At 54.7% G+C, this 20,646-nt stretch overlaps 4 protein-coding genes across 4 annotated transcripts; 3 read left to right on the forward strand and 1 right to left on the reverse strand.

Moving 5' to 3' along the window:
• Window positions 1-240: 240 nt before the first annotated feature.
• On the forward strand, window positions 241-1,269 carry A1O3_02284 (uncharacterized protein; the record flags this gene model as incomplete). Its single annotated transcript, XM_007732425.1, has 3 exons — window positions 241-412; window positions 461-499; window positions 584-1,269. The coding sequence occupies 3 exons, from the start codon at window positions 241-243 to the stop codon at window positions 1,267-1,269; spliced, it is 897 nt and encodes a 298-aa protein (XP_007730615.1).
• Window positions 1,270-4,298: 3,029 nt separating this feature from the next.
• A1O3_02285 (uncharacterized protein) lies at window positions 4,299-11,192 on the forward strand (the record flags this gene model as incomplete). The annotated part of the gene is made up of 1 exon (XM_007732426.1): window positions 4,299-11,192. The coding sequence occupies one exon, from the start codon at window positions 4,299-4,301 to the stop codon at window positions 11,190-11,192; it is 6,894 nt and encodes a 2,297-aa protein (XP_007730616.1).
• Window positions 11,193-15,363: 4,171 nt separating this feature from the next.
• On the reverse strand, window positions 15,364-17,157 carry A1O3_02286 (mitogen-activated protein kinase kinase kinase; the record flags this gene model as incomplete). Its single annotated transcript, XM_007732427.1, has 2 exons — window positions 15,364-16,363; window positions 16,556-17,157. 2 exons carry the CDS (start codon window positions 17,155-17,157, stop codon window positions 15,364-15,366), a joined length of 1,602 nt encoding a protein of 533 aa, XP_007730617.1.
• A 405-nt stretch (window positions 17,158-17,562) lies between these two features.
• A1O3_02287 (uncharacterized protein) lies at window positions 17,563-19,623 on the forward strand (the record flags this gene model as incomplete). Its single annotated transcript, XM_007732428.1, has 1 exon — window positions 17,563-19,623. The coding sequence occupies one exon, from the start codon at window positions 17,563-17,565 to the stop codon at window positions 19,621-19,623; it is 2,061 nt and encodes a 686-aa protein (XP_007730618.1).
• Window positions 19,624-20,646: the final 1,023 nt, after the last annotated feature.

Raw genomic sequence — 20,646 nt, forward strand, 5'->3', positions numbered from 1 at the left:
GCGAGCAGAGGACCGCCGGCCGTTAAAGCGGCACTGTCGCCAAGCCTTCCGAGCCTGCTATCTCCGCAAACTTCGGCGCAGAGAAACTCGGGGCGGCGGTTCACATTATTAGCTTAGTAGCACCACTAGTCGTAGGAAATCGAGGTCGTCACGGTCATCAAAGTTGTCCGCCTACAAGCCGCACTTGTGCTCCTCCTTCAAACCCTTTCCATTCTCCTTCAAGGTCAGCACTCGCCAATCATGTCGTACGATCCGAGGGAGCATTTTCAGCAGATCCAGCGAACTCTGCAGCAGCGAAGCGGCCGGGGCTTCGGTGGTGTACCCGGAGGCGGCGGTGCCGCAGGCAGAGGTCTTCTAGCATTGATTGGCGCCGGTGTCGCTGGGGTGGTCATCTCAAATTCCATATTTAACGGTAAGCAGCGTCACCGCAAAAGCTCCTGCAGGTACTGACCGGACGTAGTCGACGGTGGCCATCGCGCCATCAAATACACAAGAATAGGTGGAGTGGCCAAGGACATCTACAATGAAGGCATGAACATACACCGACACCAACGCGGAGAGGGGTATCTCTAACATCTGGCAGGAACACATCTCCGCATTCCTTGGTTCGAGACGCCAATCGACTACGACGTGCGAGCGAAGCCGCGAAATGTTGCCTCGTTGACAGGAACCAAGGATCTCCAGATGGTCAACATTACATGCCGTGTCCTTTCCAAACCTCGGATCGAGGCATTGCCTCAGATTTACCGCACACTGGGTACTGATTACGATGAACGAGTTCTGCCGTCTATTGTCAATGAGGTCCTCAAGAGTGTGGTGGCTCAATTCAACGCCAGCCAGCTCATCACACAGCGAGAGAGTGTGGCAAGATTAGTCAGAGACAACCTCACAAGAAGAGCTGCGCGATTCAATATCTTGCTTGATGATGTGTCTTTGACGCATCTCTCCTTCTCTCCCGAGTTCACGGCTGCGGTCGAGGCGAAGCAGGTTGCACAGCAGGAAGCACAGAGAGCTGCATTTGTCGTGGACAAAGCGAGACAGGAAAAGCAGGCCACCGTCGTTCGTGCGCAGGGTGAAGCCAGGTCTGCCGAGTTGATTGGTGATGCGATCAAGAAGAGCCGAAGCTATGTGGAGCTCAGACAAATCGAGAATGCTCGAAACATTGCGACCATCCTGCAGGAATCTGGGGGAAAGAACAAATTGTACCTGGATGCGCAAGGCCTTGGGCTGAATGTCAACGCTGGGGAGGATCCAGCAGCAAGAAAATAGGGGACAGTTTTGCGGGAGCAACGCTAGGTGTAATGTAGCTGCACATGGTCCTATGGCCTCTTTGTTGGTATATATCCATTAGCGATCAGTGTTCAAAATGTAACAATTCTTCACTCGGACCCAGTTCACTTCCCATTGATGCTCATGTTAGATCAGCACATCTTCGTGCTGTATGACTGGTTCTCCGCTCGTGCTTCCTACGACTCAAACTCTTCCTATCAATTTTGTGTTCATGACTGGCGACTTCTGGTTACGGCCTCCATCCCGGCGGCCATAGCTTTCGCGGCAATTCTCATAGTATGTTCTGCTTGAGGGAATGATGTAGTATACATCTGAGCCGTCTCAAGACTGTGTCTTAACAATGCGCCTCCGGCAATGTGGTGTGATGGTAATGCTTGAATATAAATGTCGTAACTGGCCCAATGTTCTCCCTCAACAATCGATATCGAAATGCCCCCGAGTCGTCTCCAGACACACTTGTCTGAAATCCCATCCGAGCAGCGAGTAGGTTTGCCACGAGTGTCAGTTATGTCCTAGATCCTCCCGAGTGAAAGTGTAGGGACGCTTCACCAGTCAATCAGATCAGACTCGACCTAGCACCACCCTCCTAGAACGACGGTGCGTCTCAACGCAATTTGTTCAATGCACTTTGAACATGCTAAGTCTGGCAGGTAGCAAAGTCAGCGTCAATAGAAGAGTAGCTGAAAGCTCAATAATAAGTCCACGTCCTCATCCTCCGAGGCACCACAAACTGCGGTTATATGGCACGCTTCGTTAAGAAGCTGTTCCACACTCGCAGCACTGCATAGGTGTCTTAGCCCGTATGTACTTGGAGGTTCTATCCAGGTACGTGTTTGCGGGCAAGAACTTCCGGGCGACCAAAGCAAGCATGATCTGTCCACCGTCCACCAGTATTTCGCCGCTTCAGATGGTCTGCAGCGTAGAAGTTCCACGTAAGCGCGACCCCGTCCTCAAACAATGTGCCGCGATGCAGGATCTGCGTTCTGCTCTATCTGGATGGGGCGCCCCCGGAACAGCGTCATCAGCGTCATCAGCGTCATCAGCGTCATCAGCGTCATCAGAGGCCATACTTAGGACTGTCGCAGAGGCGATGTGGCTGACGAGGCTGACGAGGCTGCAGAGGTTTGCTTAAGCTCTTGCCAAGGCAATCCACCACAGACTTGGGCCAATGGCAGAGAACTTCAACCAACGACTTTGTTTGTGTCTGCCAGTAGCAGTCGATTGTCAGTCTATGTATCGCCAATACCGATGGATTCGTTGTCGCTTGGCCAGAATGGCTCACCTAGACATGGCTTCTCTGCTTCTGGACCCTCGCCCACCGTGGCATGTGCAGTTGGTCCTGAGGCCGCGAGCAATCGACCTCGGTCTCTTAACGGGCAGACGAACCCAGAGATGCCAAATGACCGATTTGAATGGAAGCAGTCAGCCATCTGCCAAATGTCTCCATCTGAGAAGTTTTTCCTCCTCTTCCGGCGACACCGAGGTTCTCAAGAAAAATATTCAGCCCTGGACTCCCAGTTTAGCTGGCTCTGCGTATCTGGTATCCTGCACGTCTCGACCTCGCTCCTACATCATATAGGACAGGGATGTGGTTGCTGCCAGGTGCTCTTTCTCCTTTGGCAGTATGGCTGTTAGCTATGTCAGCCACTGGATCACTCACCTTCTGGATGCGCCGCGAACTCAAAGGCTTGTACACCACGGGCCCGATATCTCCACGTTCGGGAGATTGGCAGCGATAATGAAGCGCGTATCTCAACGGAACCATAGGCGCGAAGCCTGGCCATTATGAGCGACTTGAGATCATGGCAACAAGGCTTTTTGCGCCTCCTTTACCACACAAAGATGGACTATGGAATCCCAAGCTCTCGCCATAGCAGGCTGTCCACGCTGGGATATGGTGTATGGCAATTCAAGAACGGCTCGAACCGTTGATCGCGTTGATAGAGAATTTGGCTTCTGCTGTCCTCAGGACATCAGCCCTGCATGTGCTGGCTGTATCACTGGGAAATGTGGGCCATTCGAGACCCTGAGTGCTTCGCTGCACACAGCCAGAAGCTAGCAGTCAAAGGAATCCAGCTCTAATGCTTGAGCCTTGGGCAGATTGGGAATATCAAATTCATGTCTTTGTCAAGAGGATCATGAATATGGTTTGCTGGCTGACGGATGTGGTGAGACCGAAGTAAAGGGAACAAACCATCTGTACAAGAGGCTACGCCCCAAGACAGACGTTCAAGAATGGATTCACTAGTTCATTCGCACAAGTTTGTGCTATGGAGGATGCACGAAGTCTTTGCTTGGCCGGCTAAGCCGCACTCTTCGTTGTTGTCAGCCGCACCACCAGCCGCGAGGCTCGCACCCCTTTCGTCTCTAATTTTCAAACCCAAGGTCAAAACAACTCTCCTCCATCACCACCACAAAGAACAAACAGAATTCTTTCTTGGTCTTGATACGATTCATCCTACTTCTCAGAGTCTTCATCAAGCCCTTCTCATAGAGCGTGGGATCATCCTATGGCCTAGAGGCTTGTGGCAGTCTCTTTTTTTCTCTTTGTCAATTTCAAATCCCCCGAAATAAAGATCGACTGTGCCAAAGGGCGAAACTCCTACAACCCCAGACCCTTCGCACCTGGATCTTGATCTTTCGAAAAGGTTCCTCTCTTTTGAGGCACGTAACTTCTCCTTCATTAACTTCGATCGGCTACACGCGTCAGTCTACCGCCTCAAATCAGTGCAAATTGTTCGCGCCAAACACCACATCCCTGTTCGCGCTTTTTGGAAGCCTTTGGATGCTCACGTTGGCCCAATATCCTTTGGAACTCAGAAGGATACATGCGAGAGACTCAGATCGCCTACTAGCGATATCACTACTGTAAGTCTCCCTTCCCCATCATCAATTTTCTCTAAATTGACCTGACCTGATCGCAGTCCACAGCCTCCTGCTGCCACGTGGAATCACCTTCAGCGGTTCAGCCATCCATTTAAAGAATTGATATTAAGTGACCGATCAAGATGGTGAAGAAGAGCGTTGCGAAGACACCGGCGTCGGGCTCTGCCTCTAAGTCTACTGCAAAAACACCGTCAAAATCAAGAAAGACAGAAACAGAATACTTTGACGATGTTTTTCTTGCACGTCCATCCGCAACTAGACCGATAACCGTTGACGTACGTCTTCGTACTAGCAAACCCGCAATACGACCGGGGCCAGACAAACGAGTGTATCGAAAGTTTGTGATCAAGCCCGATCCCGATTCCAACAACTCTACAGGTAAACAGAAGGAAGTTGAACAAGGCTCAGAATTGGAGGCATTCAAGACTCTCCTGCAGCTTTGTACCACGCTCGACACCCCGTCAGCCGACCTACTTGCGACAGCACTTGGCCAAGAGCCCGAGGATCGAGAGTGCATATCTCTTCCCGACATAGATGACGCGAATGCGGACGATGCGGACGATGCAGACAGTGCGACCGATGAACAAAGTGGCTGGTCATGCCACAACGGCCTTGACCTTGCTGCTCCTCCCCTGTCAGACATCCATGAAATATTCCGCTCTCTAGTCAAGACTGGTAAGAAACACGGTCTCCTGGACGCCATAGCGCCATTCGTGGACCAAAGCCTACGAGTTTTCACCATGTGCTCTGGTACCGAAAGCCCCATTATCGCCCTCAACCTTATTCAGCAGGCACTGGAGTTTGATGGGCCGGACCCCTTCCACCACCAACACCTGGCAAGTGCGGAGATCGAGCCGCAAAAGCAGGCGTTCATCGAGAGAAACTTCCGCCCTCCTATCCTCTTCCGCGACGTGACCGAATTCGACGCCTACGCCAAAAACATGGACAAAGAGGAGTGCAGACCATACACCGCATATGGCAGGCGTGCAGACCCCCCCAAAGGAGTTCATCTGTTGATTGCTGGCTCGTCCTGTGTGGATTATTCGCTGTTGAACAACAAGAGGAATGTCAAGGATGGCGAATCGGCCACAACCTTCCAAGGTGTTGCCGCTTACGCAAAGGCTCACAAACCTAACATGGTCATCTTGGAAAATGTCGGCACTGCTCCATGGGACGAAATGCTGGAATCCTGGGAGGATTACTGTGGCATGGCAGTGCTGGTGAACTCTCTCAACTACTATGTGCCGCAGACCCGGAATCGAGGTTACTGTCTGCTGATCCAGAAGGACCATGCTGAGAGTGTCGGGCTCGACCTGGAGGAAGCCGACAAAGAGTTTATCCGCTGCATGGCACTCTTCCAGCGTCGGGCATCATCACCCTACACTGACTTCATTCTGAAAGAGGATGATGCCCGCCTTCAATTGGCAAAGACCAATCCCAATGACTTTAACGTCCGAGACCAGTTGCGGGACTGGGTTCAGTGTCGGAAGCGACACTTGAATGTGCGTGGGCAGCTGCAGCTGGGATTGTTGACTCCTTATACCAGACGGCAGAACCACGCTCAGTGCAAACTGGACGATGGTGCCTGGCAGCGCTGGGCCCTCACTCAGGCGGAAAGAGTGCACGACACGCTCGACATCAATCAACTCCGATACGTGTCCGAGCGAGATTATGATATGCGATTCAAGTACCGAAATTTCAATTTCTCGCAGAATGTCGACCGCGACGAGGATAGCCGGCAGTGGGGAGTGGTCGGATGCATCACACCCAAAGGCGGCCTCTTCCATACCGCCCGCGGAGGTCCCCTGGCTGGTCTGGAGGTCTTCGCACTACAAGGGATGCCCATTGAGGATCTGAACTTGAACAAAGATACGTCGAGGGAGCTACAAGATCTGGCGGGAAATGCCATGACCACCACTGTCATCGGCGCCGCCATCATGAGTGCCCTCATTGCGTGTCACAGGGCGACGAACCCCCAAGATGGCTCTGACTCTGGCCGGCCAACAAGCCTCTTTGATAAGTATACAGACGAATTCGGGAGCGGAGGAGCGGACAAAGACAGTGCTAGTGCCAGTGCTTTGACCCGTCAATTGATGGGCGAAGAGGAACTGATCACCCAGCTCCACAAATTCCCTCTCCAGAGCGCGAACAGCAACTTCTCCTTTGATGGCATTCCCCCCATTGAGGATCTCATCGTGGGCGCACTGGCATCTCAGCCACTGTGCCGCTGTGAAGGCCTGGGCCAGCATGCGACGGACCTAAAGATCTGCCCGTGGTGTTTCTACACCACCTGCAGATCATGCAGTCGCGACCCGCACCAGGGCCTACAAGAACTGTCGGTGCAGCCAACGGCTCGTCGTTCACTACGAAGCTTTATTGAAACCATGGTTCAGTCACTTCCTCCAATCCTGATGTTGCAAGGATACTCTACCGGTGACACCAGACCGACAGTGATCACGAGCGCCATCCAGGACCCTCTGTATTTCCAGGGAGTCAAGTTCGACGGTTCTGGTTCTTGGAAGGCCACTTTCGAGTCAGACCACGCGGTGCTGCAACTTGACTTCATGCCCGCCTACTCCCCACCCTCCGCGGCCGCGACGAATGAGTTGGAGGCTTCTGACTACTTCTCCGTCGAGCCTACCTGGCTCCTCTTCAAGAAGGTTCCCAAGACAGCGCCGGCGGAAAGCCCACGTCGAGCTCTTCTGCGACACCCAGTGGCTAGAATGCGCCCGACCAATCACTTGATGTCAGGGCTCTGGATGCTGTGGGACGGCGCCAACAAGCCTCAGAAGGTACAGATCTCCGGCCACGGCATCAAAGTGCCGGCATGGGAACAGAACATTGGACTGAAAGCATCCCCATTCAACAAGTTGAGTGTGTTTCCAGAGCTAGAGATCCAAATTGCTCCCGGTCTGGACGGCGATGAAGCTCTGAAGATGCAACAGATCACTGGCCGGTACGAAGTGCTCCAGAATTGTCCAGCAGCCAGTGGAACATTGCACAGACAGATTGTGGCGTCTCAGCCTGACGCCAGCCCCTTATTTCTCTTCTTGGATGCCCAGCCCCTAGGAGACGCTCACCTGGATCGGATGGTGTTTGCTACGCAGCCCCCTCGCGGCAATTTGCTCGACGAACGCACCATTCTGGCCAAACTCCCCGCCTCATGGCGACCGGCGTTGTTGACAGACTCTCCGCAGGGCGACGTGGTTGGTTGCGAGCTGCTCAGCCGATGGACCAAATGCCCCGGGTTGCAACTCGCCGTGCCGGACGAGGGACGCCAGATCCGCAAGTGGTATCAGACAACCGACTTTGGCGCCGTGTCAGATCCTTCCTGCCGCAACACTCCTTCCACTCTCCTGGCCCTCGAGCTCCGGTTGAATCGGGACCAGCAGACCAGATTCCCGCCGGGCCGGGTCATCGACATCGCCCTCGAAAACAAGCCCGACGCCTTGCACGGTTTTGGTTGGATCTTGTCTCACGCCTCGAAGGTTCCCCATTTAGATGCAGGCTGGCAGCCAGGGCCGATGCCGGTGCCGGATACTCAGGCTTCACCTTCACCTTGCCGCGAATGCCTGCCCGAACCACCCAAACTCCGGTGGCTCATGAAAGCCGTGGGCAAGAGAAACATTATCAAGCCCTTTGAGGACCCGGAAGAAGCAGCCGTGTACGAAGATGCATTGAAGCATCGGCCGAAGCCGGCGATGGCCACGATGCATTGCCATGGAGAAAAGGCCTTGTTGGACATCAAGGTCAATCTCTCAACCTTGATCCATCGCGCACAGACTCAATTCTATTCCAGGACTGGCTCCTTCACCCAGGGGCTGGCCTCCAGCTGGCGGTTGGCACGCCATGCCCCCTTCGCAGCTCCCCCGGCATTTGGTCCGTTGCAGCTGCTCTCAAATGCTTCGGAATCGCCCATAGCGACCACGACGATCCGGGGCCGCACTCTCTGGATCTCACAGCGCAAGACTCTGGCTTGGATGCAGAAACAAGAGCAGCAGCCGCCGGTTTGGCAGGAAATGGCGCTGGTCGAGTCTTGCTTGCCTGCGCTGGGATGGCGTCTCGAAGCTCAAGCAACCGTCGACACGCTCGTGCGAGGCGGGATCATCGCAGACGACGTCGGCGCCGGCAAAACCACTACGTCGTTGTGCTTGGTAGACTTGGATTACCAGAACCAGAGCGGCGCTTCACCCAGCTCCAGCTCGTTGTCGTCCATTCCAGCAACCGACTCCTCACGTACCCAATCTAGAGCGTCTCTCGTTCTCATGCCACGAAACATCCTCAAACAATGGCAGACGGAAACCGACGCGTGCCTAGGCTGGAAGCAGTTCAAGCCCAACCTCGGAACCACCACCTCCATCCCTCAACCACCTTACTACTTGGTCGTTGGGTCCGTCAAAGACGTGCTCCAGTTCTCATCGTCGGCCATCGAGTCAGCTTCTCTCATCCTGGCGCCCTGGGACCTGTTCGAAGATGACAAGTATTGGAATCTTCTCCGCAAGAGCGCCTGTGCCCCGAACACGCCCACTGATCCTGGCCGCGCCTTCTCAGAATGGCTTGAAACCGCGCTCCAAACCTTCGGAGATGCAAAACAAGCATCGCAAGGCGACAACACCCGATTCTGGAGCAGATGGGACCAGATCAGAGCCTCAAGCCTCAGCTACGACCGCTTCCAGGGGTTCAAGACTCGGGCAAGCAGTAAAGCAGAGCGTGCCGAGAAAGCAAAGACTACCAAGGCTGCAAAGGCTGCTGCTGCTGCTACTGCTACTACTGCCACTGCTGGTACTGCTTCTACAGCTACTGCTGGTACTGCTTCTACTGCTACTGCTGGTACTGCTTCTACTGCTACTGCCTCTGCTGGTACTGCCTCTACTGCTACTGCCTCTACTGCTACTGCTTCTACTGCTACTGCTTCTACTGCTACTGCTTCTACTGCTACTGCTTCTACTGCTACTGCTGCCACTGCTCTTGGCCAGATCGAAACTGGAGGACCATCAAAGACTGCCGGACACAAGAGAAAGCGAGCGGAATCTGAATCATCCGACAAGACAAAAGTCGACAAAATGGATGTAGACGCTGCTCCTCTGGCCGACGATCCTTTTGAGAAAGAGCTAGATGACTTCCGAGCGCAGTCCAGCATTCCCAGTCTCCTCCATATGTTCTCCTTCCGCAGAATCATCGTGGACGAGTTCACCTACATCTCAGGCAGGACCTTGATGGCTCTCCTCAAGATGGAGGCGGGATCGAAATGGTTGCTTTCTGGCACTCCTCCCATCCACAACTACGACAGCGTCAACACCATGGCCAAACTGTTGGGCACACGCATCTCGACCTACGACGAGGCAGGCGGCAAGTTTGGGTTCGGCAAAGACGGCTCCAAGATGGTCAGAGACCGATCAGACGCCCAGGAGTTCCAGTCCTACCAGAATCTGGTGTCTGCCGCATATGTCGGGACGTTGTATGACCATGCCACCGCCTTCTCCGCCATGTTCATCCGCAAGAACCAAGCCGATGGTAAACTGCCCAAGAAAGACGAGAAGTGTTGCCTGTTCGACCTCAGCCCCTCGGAGATGGTCACGTACATGGACATCGACCAGATGATAGAGGAACAGGACCTCAACTTCGGCCGAAAGGCCAAGCGAGCGACCACCAGCAGAGCCAAAGGCAAGGGCAAGGTCAACGGCAAGGGCAAACAAAAGGCCGATGAAGATGAAGATGAAGATGAGGATGAGGACGAGGTCGAGGTCGGCGATGATGCAATCGAGGCGGTTGAAGACCGAATGAAGACGGCAGTGGAGCAGAAGAGCGGGCCAGATCACGCACGCCTGTGTCCAGCACCAATTCTTGCCCAGATGTTGGCAGACGCTCCTCCCGATCAGATAAAAACCGAGGGCCAGGTCCTGCACTACCTGGTCAGCGCGAAGGAGGAGCTGCTGGTGGCCAGGGCCGCAGAGCTGCAGCGGCGCCTGCGGGAGCTGTGGCACTGCGCCATCAAGAACCCAGAGGCCGCCGCGCTCAACGCGCCGTTTGTCCACCTCATGCACGACGTCAAGAATGCCGCCCTGCCCGACGTAGACGTCCTGCCAATCGTCGACCGTCTGCTCTGGCATGCCAAAGCCAACCCGGCGCCTCTGTCGTTGGACAAGGCGCCAGCAGCGAAGAAGGCGAAGGTGGAGGCCGCCGCCCTGAAGGGTAACAAGCTTCAGAGCGCGATGAACGCCCGGACCGCCAGGGTCCACTCCCTGATCGAGGAGTTGGCGCGCGGCTTCTGTCGCCTTCGTCTGTTGCGGCTGGTTTTGGCGTTGGTGATGGAGGAGGAGGAGGACGGGCCGGTTGGGTTCTGTTCGGTCTGCGGCGATGCCGCACTGGCCTCAGACAGCCAGGGTTTGGAGATCTCGGTGCAATGTGGCCACATTGTGTCGTGCCCGCGGTGTCCGGCGATGCCGGCAGCGGAGGAGGAGGCGGAGGAGGAGGCGGAGGAGGAGGAGAGGGAGAAGTGGTGCTGCGGCAACTTCTCCCCTGACCAGGTCAAGCGGGCCAGCCAACTGGTGGCAGGCGGCGCGTGGGGGGCCCGAGGAGGCCAGGGCTCGCGGGTGGAGCGGGCCATGTCAATCATCGCGGGGTTCTCGGCCGCCGACGAGTTCGGACTGGTATTCGTCCAGTTCGAAGAAGACCGGGCCGCCTTTGTCGAGGCGTGCCGGGCGGCCGGGACCGGGGTGATTGACGGCTTCCGCGGGACCACCCCGACGGCCGTGGGCAGGTTCCAGAAGGGGCAAGCGCGTGTCTTGGTGCTCAAGACCGACAGCGCCGACGCCGCCGGATGGAACCTGCACATGGCCAGCCACGTGCTGTTCTTGTCGCCGTTGGTGGCAGGGTCGAGGGAGGAGAGGGACGCCACCCTCGAACAGGCGGTTGGTCGCTCCCGGCGCCCACGTCAACAGAAGGTGGTACATGTGTACCACCTGGCGGCCCGGGACACCGTCGAGGAGGAGATGGTGGCGTCTCTGGGTTTGTGAGGGAGGAGGGAGGAGGGAGGAGGGAGGAGGGGAGGCGGGGGATGTGGGAGTAGGGGGTGGAAAGGGGGGCGGCGTTGGGGAGTTCTCTTGCTGTTGTTGTATGAGTAATGCCCAAAAGTGATTTCTGCCTCTGTCTATCGTTCTTGTCCTTGTCCTTGTTCTTGTAGATGTCCACCCGTTTCAGTGTGGATTTCTGCCTCTGCCTCTCTTTCTATCGTTCTTGTCCTGTTCATGTCCTTGTAGACGTCCGCCCGCTTCAAAGTGTGAACTTCTGCCTCGCCTTTGCTGTCGTTGTCCTCGTCCTGACAGACGTCCGCCCGTTTCAAAGTGTGTGAATTCTGCCTCTGTCTTCTACCTCTATCGTTCTTGTGTATGTCCATGTCCTTGCAAACGTCCGCCCGTTTCAAAGTGTGAATTTCTACCCCTATCTTTATTGTCTACGTCCTTGTCCTTACCCTGACAGACGTCCGCCCGTTTTAAAGTATATGATTTCTATCTCTATCGTTCTTGTTCTTGTTCTTGTCTTTCTAGACGTCCACCTGTTTCAAAGTGTGTGATTGCAAACGTCTTATCATGTCGTGTCGAACATGCGGATGTAGATATAACAAGGTCTTCATGTCCAGGCGACCGCTGACTCCTTCGAGACCTATCCTTTCGCGGCGTACGTTGACTCCTTTGGGACTATTATATCTAGGGCGGCGATCGCTGAATACTTTAGGAGTATTATATCGACCTCTTTATAGTATACGCTGACTTCTTCGAGATTATTATATCTAGGGCGACGACCGCTAAATTCTTTAGGAGTATCACGTCGACTTCCTTACGGCGACCGCTATCTTCTTTAGGACTATTATGTCTATCCCTTCGCGGCGACCGCTGACTTCTTTAGGAGTATCATATCTATCCCTTCGCGGCGTACGCTGACTTCTTTAGGGTTATTATATCTAGGGCGGCGACCGCTAAATTCTTTAGTATTATCACGTTGATCGTTTCACAGCATACGCTGCCTTCAAGGTCTATCACTATAGACGTCTTGTCGTGTCGTGTCTATATCTAGAATGTGAATATGATTATATATTCAGACGACCGCTGGATCCTTTGGATTATCACGTTGATAGTTTCGCGGCGGATGCTGCCTCCAAGGTAGATCACTTCATGGGACTTATTGTCTTGTGTCCGTGTTAGTGTCTATGTCGGTGTCCATGTCTGTGTCCATGTCTATGTCCGTGTCTAGAATCTAAACGTTATCACGATAACGTTAGGCTAGCACGGTTCATAAAGACAAGGTCCAAATCAGGATGTGTTCTAACACGAGCCTCGGTGGTCAAGTGTCTCCATCAGGAGTATCTCTCTAGTGAACCAAATGAGTTAGGTCGAGGCCTATCGGGTGTGCATGAGCCATTGTCTTTTCCTTGTGAGTACACAATAGTGCGAAATGAGTGTCGAAATGGGTACCCGGAGACATTCCCCCCAACTTCCTCTCGATCAGGAGTGCCTGTATCACGGTGGCACAGCAACGAGCGAACGTGTATGCAGTTTGATGCTATCCTGATTTGGAACCCACAACCTATCCTGATACCATAGGCGGTCATCTCGTACAACACAGTCCGACATTGAGATATGATGCTTTGTCAAGAATGCCTTGAGTTCTGGTCGTAAGGGTGCGTTGTTGCTCAAGTGTTGCATAATCTCCGTCAAGTCGGCATCAGTCTTTGCCTGGTATAACTTCCCAATCTCCTCGGGGATTGTGTCATCTTCTTGAACGACTGTGGTGGCAAGGGCAGCAACCGCGGACAATCGGTCGGGTTTGAGTATACCCACACCTTTCCCGAGATTCTGTGATATCAGGAGAACCTGCTGTTGGTGGCGTACACGATCATCTTGATCATCTTGATCATCCGGTGGTTTGTACCCAGGTCGTCGAGTGAGGCTGTCAGGCTTGGTACCTTGCCGGCCGGGGCGGTACTCAATTTGAAAGTGAAATTTCGACAAGAACTCGCTCCACCGTGCTTGTCTGCGATTGAATTGTTTTCATATCATAAACTGCATACACGTTCGCTCGTTGCTGTGCCACCGTGATAGCCTGTTCGATGGTCTTGCTCGTCATTTGCAATGCCTGAGGCGTCCAGGTTAAGATCTTCATCATCTTCATCAGAGGTGTTATGGGAGCATTCCGAGTGATAGATAGAGTGGGAGGAGGTCCTATTAGACTCGGTAGTGATGGATATCGTGAGAGGAGGTCTCATCGGACTCGGTCGTGATGGATATATAGGAGGAGGTGGGACAATCGGGGAGGTGTGATAATGACCGGGTTACACAAGTGTGCCTGTCTGTGGAGAGACGTCTTAAAGCAGGGTGTATTGGTCTGTTATCTCTTTCGACAGACTGTGTGGGAGTGTCTTGTTCTTGCTCTTGAGAGATCGATGAACCAAGGACGTCTTGACTTTGGGTAGCACGGACTGTGCCTTGTTGTAGATTCTTGGTTGATCGCGTCCACGCGATCTCCACGATCAAGCTGGGACTGCTCAATTTCTTAGTTGTCTAGAGTAGGTGTCTTGTTTGGTGATTTGGATGATTCCGCTATGAAGCTGCTTCAGGAGAGACACGATCGCTAACTTCGACTTGGCCGACCACAAGCATGTTATCGGGAGGCGCCAAATCGAGGCATCCAATACCCACGCTGAGAGCATGGTACTTTGTCAGCATGTATGCGCAGTTGTAAGCTTGTTTGACAATTCGAGTGAAAGCTTGTGCCTTGATTGGTGCCCAGTCGAGTCCTGCTTCTTCGTCCTGGCCATTGTCGATAGCCAGTCAGGAGGGAAGGAGGAAAGGATGGATTGGTTGTTGATCTGTCATGTCGACACCGATCCAAGCGACCTGACTTCACCAGTAACCTTTGGGATTACGGCCTTGAATTACTGCTCGGGGACCCTAAGCTGTACCGGAGGACATCCAGTGAGTCTAACAACAAGGATTTACCACCAGCATGTATGGAATGAAGTCAAGTGCTCTTCTCAATGTTGTGAAGGAGGAAGAGGAGGTTTGTATGACAAGTTCCAAGCTCTTGAGTGTGTGTGGTATGATCTTGTGTGTGTAACTCCAGGCTCTTGAAGTATGATCCAATCATGCTCTGGTTGATCGAGGTTTTGGCAACCAAGAGGAGAAGGCCTCAACGATGACTGCTGACTCGAAATTGATATGATTGCAATGCAATTCAGTTGGTCAGGTTGATGCCTTCGAGGACAAGGTCAAGTTGTTGAATCGGCTGTTCTGTCTGCAACTCTTTAAATTGATACGGATCGCAATGAGAGAGCATCGAGACAGAGGTCGATTCTGAGAAGCGGTCTTAGTAAGTATATGATAAATAATTGCATGACACCTTCACTCGTTGCTTGTGCCACCGTGATATAGGCGACCAGTAGATTCTTAGGACATCATCACGGAGCACTGCTATAGATGCGTAGAAACTAGATGCCGAATATATGACAGATTCCAAGCTCTTGTTTGTATGATTGTGAATGTCCAAACCCAAATGTGTGGTATGTGGTATGATCCAATCTCTTTGCTTTTGTCAACCTTGCTCAACCTATGTTGTAATCCTGATGTTTTAGAAGATGAAGGATGGAAGGATGGAAGAAGAGGAGCCGTCGTGGCAAGTAAAGTTCAAGTTTGTAGAGTTGAAGAAGGACAAAGAGGATCAGAGGGTGTAAAGGTTTTACTTGCTAGTTGGATTCACAGCTCAGCAGTAATGAATATACTGCCGGTGAGGGTTTGACAGCAACGAATGCCTCAGGTCGAGATCGGTTGATGAGGTTTCTATGATAGGATTGATGAATCTGTCAATTCAAGCAAGGTGCAGGCTAGGTGTGCAGATAATCATAGTAACGGCCAGGCGGTATGGCTAGATGGGACACTTTTTCCTGTTTAGACTTAGGTATTCATTGCCATAATGACCGCTGTCTGCTGTATCATTTTCTCACCGTCCCTTGATCCTTGATATTGTCACCGTGAGTCGTGACTGTCGACTTTTCCCAAGCCTGCATTGCCTTTACACAGCTAGACCCAAGACAAATCCTTACTGTATTCCTCTCAGGCCGTCGCTGACCACCAACACACTGTACCAGTACCCAATGGCACGGAGGAACCCTAACCCTAATCCTAACCGCAACACTCAACCCGCAGCATATTTGGAGAGAGCGCGCAGCCGGGCACCGAAGAACCAGAAGATAAAGGGGGCGGGAATGCCGATACCGATACTGACAAAGGCCAGCACACTGGTGCCCCAGCCATAGTCCAAGGCCTGGTACATGTAGGGGGCGAAGAGTGGGAAGCCGAAGCCGCCGAGGCTGCGCAGGATGGCGACGGCGGCCATGGCGCTGGCGGCGTAGCGGGTGTAGCTGTCGACCGTGTAGGTCTGCATGCTCTGCAAGCAGGCCATGGTGCCGGCAGAGAAGAAGACGACGCCGAGGTTGGGCATGATCCAGTGCGCGTGGCCCTGCACGCTCCAGCCGTACCAGAACAGCCCGATGGTGACGAGCACGGAGCCGACGAACATGGACGGCACGCGGAACTCGGGCCTGCCCACCCCCCCGTTCTTCTCCTTGAGTTGTAGGTACAGCCGGTCGATGTAGTGGAAGTTGGCCAGCAGGCCCAGGAATGAGCCGATAGCGATCGAGATGTAGTTGAGCCCGCCCACCCCAAGGCTCTCGCCGTACACGTCGCGCCACAGCACGGGGAACGTGGCCAGCAGCAGGTAGATGACCCCGAACAAATACGCCATGTACACCGCAATCACCTGCACAATCGGCTGCGTCGTGAACAGCCGCGCCGGCCGCACCAGCGCTACCCCCATGCGACCGAGCAGCGTCGATGGTTGGCCGGTACCCGTACCTGCCGCCTCGCTCTCAGTGTGCAGCTTGTCGTTGCCCGTCTCCTTGGCCAGCCGGTCGCGCTTCCTTTTCAGGAGGGTGGGCGCGTGCGACTCGCGCAGCCAGAATAGCCCGATCGCCTGGATTGCCCCCGTCAACGCGCTCGACGACCAGAACACCCACCGCCACGTTGTGTACTCCGCAATCCAGCCCCCGGCCAGGGGGCCCATCACCGGGCCGAGGACGGGCGTGAGCGTGTAGATCCCCATGGCTTTGCCGCGCTGCTCGGGCAGCCAGACGTCACTAAAAGTAGAAGAACGCCGCGTAGGTCAGCAAACAGAAACAGTAATGACGACGGCAGTAGGGGGTAGATGGTAGGAGGTAGGAAGTAGCAGGGAATGGCCGGGCCGAGTCGATGTGTGTGGTCTGTGGTGTGGTGTGTGGTATGTGGTGCGTGGCTTGTGAAGCCCGTCTTTCGCCGTCCCTTTCGCTCACCTTATCGCTCCTCCCCCGATAGCCATCGGAGCGCTTCCGCCGGCCCCGGCGAGGAAGCGGAAAATAAACATCTCGGTTTTGTTGGTGGCGAAGCCACAGGCCAAGTTCCAGGCCAGATACCACAGATTGCTGACCTGCAACAGCCGCACCCGCCCCCACATCTCGGAGGCGGGACCGAAGAAAAGGGGCCCGAAAGCGTATGCGAGGATGAAGATGGACAGCGACAGTTCCACTTCGATGTCGCTGTGAATGTTGAGGTCGCGGGCCAGCTGCGGCAGGGCCGGGGCGATCATGGACGACGAAATGGGCGACAGCACGGCGAAGAACGACACCGACACGGTATACGTCCATTTCGTCTTGAACGGCCAGTTCTTCGGGTTTGCAGGGTCGTCCGGCCCGTCCCAGGTGACGAGGTTGGGGTCTTTCCACTCATCCCCCGTCTCCACGGTGCCTGTCGTGGACACCTTGGCCGCCTCGACGTCTTCCTCTTCTTTGGAGTGGACGTCTGGCGCTTCGGTGGCTACTACGGCGGCCACAGCGTCGGCGGTGAGGATGGGCAGTGCAGGCCTAGGCCCCTCGCCTGGCTGCGTCGGATGGGCCATGGAAAGGGTGTCGTGATTGCGGGCTGGCCGTTCTGCTCAGCGAGCTTCCCCGCACCTCCGGGGCGGTCCATGGCTCTTTATACCATGGCTGCGTGTTGCGGGATGGAATCTCTCTCTCTGACGTTCCGGTTTGCTTCACGCAAGGCTGGAAACGTGCGGGACTGGCCAATCGGAGGCCAGTCTCTGCTCCGGGCCCGATGGATAAGCCCCGAAGCTTAGCCATTTGATTCCGAGACCATTATCCGAGCCGCAGAGGGCACATGGTCACTTTCCGCTTCCCTCTTCCCTGTACAGCACACAATGTGCAATGGACAATGTGCAGCGTACGGATGCCGGGCATATCCCCGTTGTATCTTGTGCTGGACCGGATGACGGGGTGTCCCTAACCCTGACAGTATTGACAGTATGCAAGCTCAGGCCCGGCCGCTGACTACCACCAACCTCGACCTCGACCCGCGCCATGACTCGGCGCGGCCTGAGCCCAGCGCGATGGCCTATGCCTGTCAACCCTGTGTACGCAGGAAAGTCAAATGCGACCGAGCCATTCCGATCTGCTCGAGCTGCAAGCAAAAGTTCGATTGTGTCTACCAGGCGCCGCCGCCGCGACAACCAAAGCGGAAACGCAGCGAGACCGTGTACGAGCGACTGGCGCGCTACGAGCGCACGCTACAGGAGAATGGCCTTCTGTCTAAAGCCGACTCAACCACGGTCGCTGCCAAGGAGACGATGAGGAGCGGCAAGCTGCTGTCGGGCGAGGGAAAGGCTCGATATATCGACGGCAGTCTCTGGCGCGATTTGGGAGAGAACGACATGTTGGAAATGTCGGAGGAAGAGGAGGACGACCCGCGCCCTCCCCCTCCTGTCGGCATCATCTCGCCCACTGCAACGACAGACTTGCTCTCCAGCGCGCTGCTTGGGACCCCGCAGGATCTGGTCGACTACCATCCCGGCCACGAGGACGCGATGAAGCTGTGGGCGGTGTATGTTGACAATGTCGAGCCTCTGTGCAAACTGCTGCATGTGCCGACCGTGGCGAGAATGGTCGAAAGAGTCTCACGCCAGCCGGGGACGGCGTCCAAAGCGCAGGAATGCCTGCTGTTTGCCATCTACCACTTTGCCGTCTTTTCGCTGGCCGACGGGGAGTGCGTGCGCGCGTTTGGACAGTCCCAGGCCGCATTGTTGGCCAAATACCAAAACGCCGTTCGAAAAGCACTCGTCAATGCATCCTGGCTCAAGACAACCGCAATGCCCGTCATGCAGGCATACGTGCTCTTTCTGACCGCCTTGCGCACCCAGATTGACCCTCACACCTTCTGGATCTTGACCGGGGTGGCAGTCCGCATCGCACAGCGCATGGGACTCCACCGTGACGGCGAGAGTCTTGGTCTGCCTCCGTTCGACGTTCAAATGCGACGGCGTCTCTTCTGGCAACTTCTCCCGCTCGACGGCTACGCTGGCCAGGTTTCGGGCACCGGCATTTCCACTCCTCCGACCAGCTGGGACACCAAACAGCCGTGCAACATTCACGACGATCAGATCTTCCCAGGCATGACACAGCAGCCGGAAGAGGAGAAGGGGGCCACCGAAATGATCTACTGTCTGTCCAGGTCGGAGCTGACCAAACTCTACACGCGCACCGGCGTGAAAATGAAGGAAGTCGGTGCCACGCTGCAACTCAGGGATACCGCCGAACTCGACCGGCTGATTGACGAGGTCGAGGGCACCATCGAGCTCAAGTATCTCCGCTACTGCGACATCGCCGACCCGCTCCACTTCCTGACCCTGGGGATGGTCAGGTCCGCGGCCAACATTGTGCGGCTACACAGCCGCATGTCGCGATTGATGAACAAAGGCCTCGACGACCATGAAAGGAGACAGCTCTGTGCCCTCGCCCACAAGATCCTCGACACCGACAGCGCGGCCTACAGCCACCCCAAGATGAACCGGTTTCATTGGTCTTTCCGGTCTTTTTTCCTGGGCGACGCCCTCATATGCCTCCTGACCAGCCTGGCAAAGGTCGGCTTCTTTTCCCGCCCTGAGCTGGATGCCACCTGGCACAAGATGGCACACGTCTATTCAAACCACCGAGAGTTTCTGGAGGCCAAGAGAGCCATCCACATTGCAGTCGGCAAAGTCACGCTCAAGGCCTGGAGGGCCAACCCGCCCACCCACTCGGGGCCCGAGCCGGATTTCATCGACACGCTGCGCTCCTCTCTGCCCAAGATCAACCCCGCCAAACGCCCGAATCCGAAGAAGACGCGCGACACCGTGGGCGGCCTTGATGCTCTTGATGGAGGTCCCGAGGCTATGTCCACGCTCTTCTCTTCTCCCAGCAGCGACGCTGGAGCCCTTTTTGGCGGTCTCGATGGCACGGACGTGAACTTGGACCAAAACTTCAATCTTGACGCTACCGACTGGATGTTTTGGGATCAATTGACGCGCGACTATGAGACTATGCCAACATAATCGTCCGTGGTGGCGGCAGCCGAAGTGGTCGCAGGAGGTAAGCAAGCATTCAATGATGGACTGGGCTGTGTTGCAGTTCATCGCATTGGTGGCTTCTGCTCCATCCTCGTTGTTGCCCGCGTGCTAGTTTTTGAGTGGGAGGTGTGACGAGTGACTCCTGGCATACCTGCATAGCAGTTCTGAAAACATTCGGTCAAGACACGTTGTTATCTAACGAGTCCTGGTATGGTAGTCACGTATACCTACATAGGTACCTACCTTGGTTTAATAATACCCATCCTTGATGATCACAGCAAAGGTGCATTCAGGCCACGTGACGATATGCTGGCTAAGACTTACAGAGTACATAAAGCGGCGTGAGGAGGCCAGTCAACCCACTGCACCCAAAGGCGGCAGAGGGTGAGGGTGATGGTGAGGATCAATCAGTTGGTTCGGGATATCCATGCACCCCTGGTATACTACACCAGGTAGGGGGGAGAAGATGATGATCATGTTGTTGATGACATGGACATGGTGTTGTTGAGTTGAGGGATGGAACAAAAGAGCAACTGCCATCATGGATGAAGCTATCTAGTATCCAGCATTACCTGGCGCCTGCGCTGTGGGCTGCCAGATTGCTGGGGCGCCCCAACGTCCAAATTTAGACTCCTGCTAATCTGACATCCTCCATTATTCGTCCATCTCTGCCCCCAAATCAGCCCGTTAAATTTTCAGGGATCGGGGCCAAAACTCGCCTGACCCCTTACTGATACGAGCTAGGACGACAAATGCCAGATCTCATATTATCCGTACGGAGACACTGGACAGACAGTCAACTGTCACTTCGGGCGTCACACCTCAGCCATGCCATCAGTCCTTCCCCCGTTGTCTACCAACCGCATACGAGTCTCATGTAATCCTTACATAGCTCGGTCGGAACCCCTTGCAGCCAAATCAATGGAACTGAAAAAGAGGTGTCAGGGGTGTCATAAGACAATAGATGCAACCACCTGCGGACTCCGAAATTAGTTTACGTTGGACCCA

Source organism: Capronia epimyces (assembly GCF_000585565.1).
Source record: "Capronia epimyces CBS 606.96 chromosome Unknown aczIQ-supercont1.2, whole genome shotgun sequence".
In the NCBI taxonomy this organism is placed as follows: Eukaryota; Fungi; Ascomycota; class Eurotiomycetes; order Chaetothyriales; family Herpotrichiellaceae; genus Capronia; species Capronia epimyces.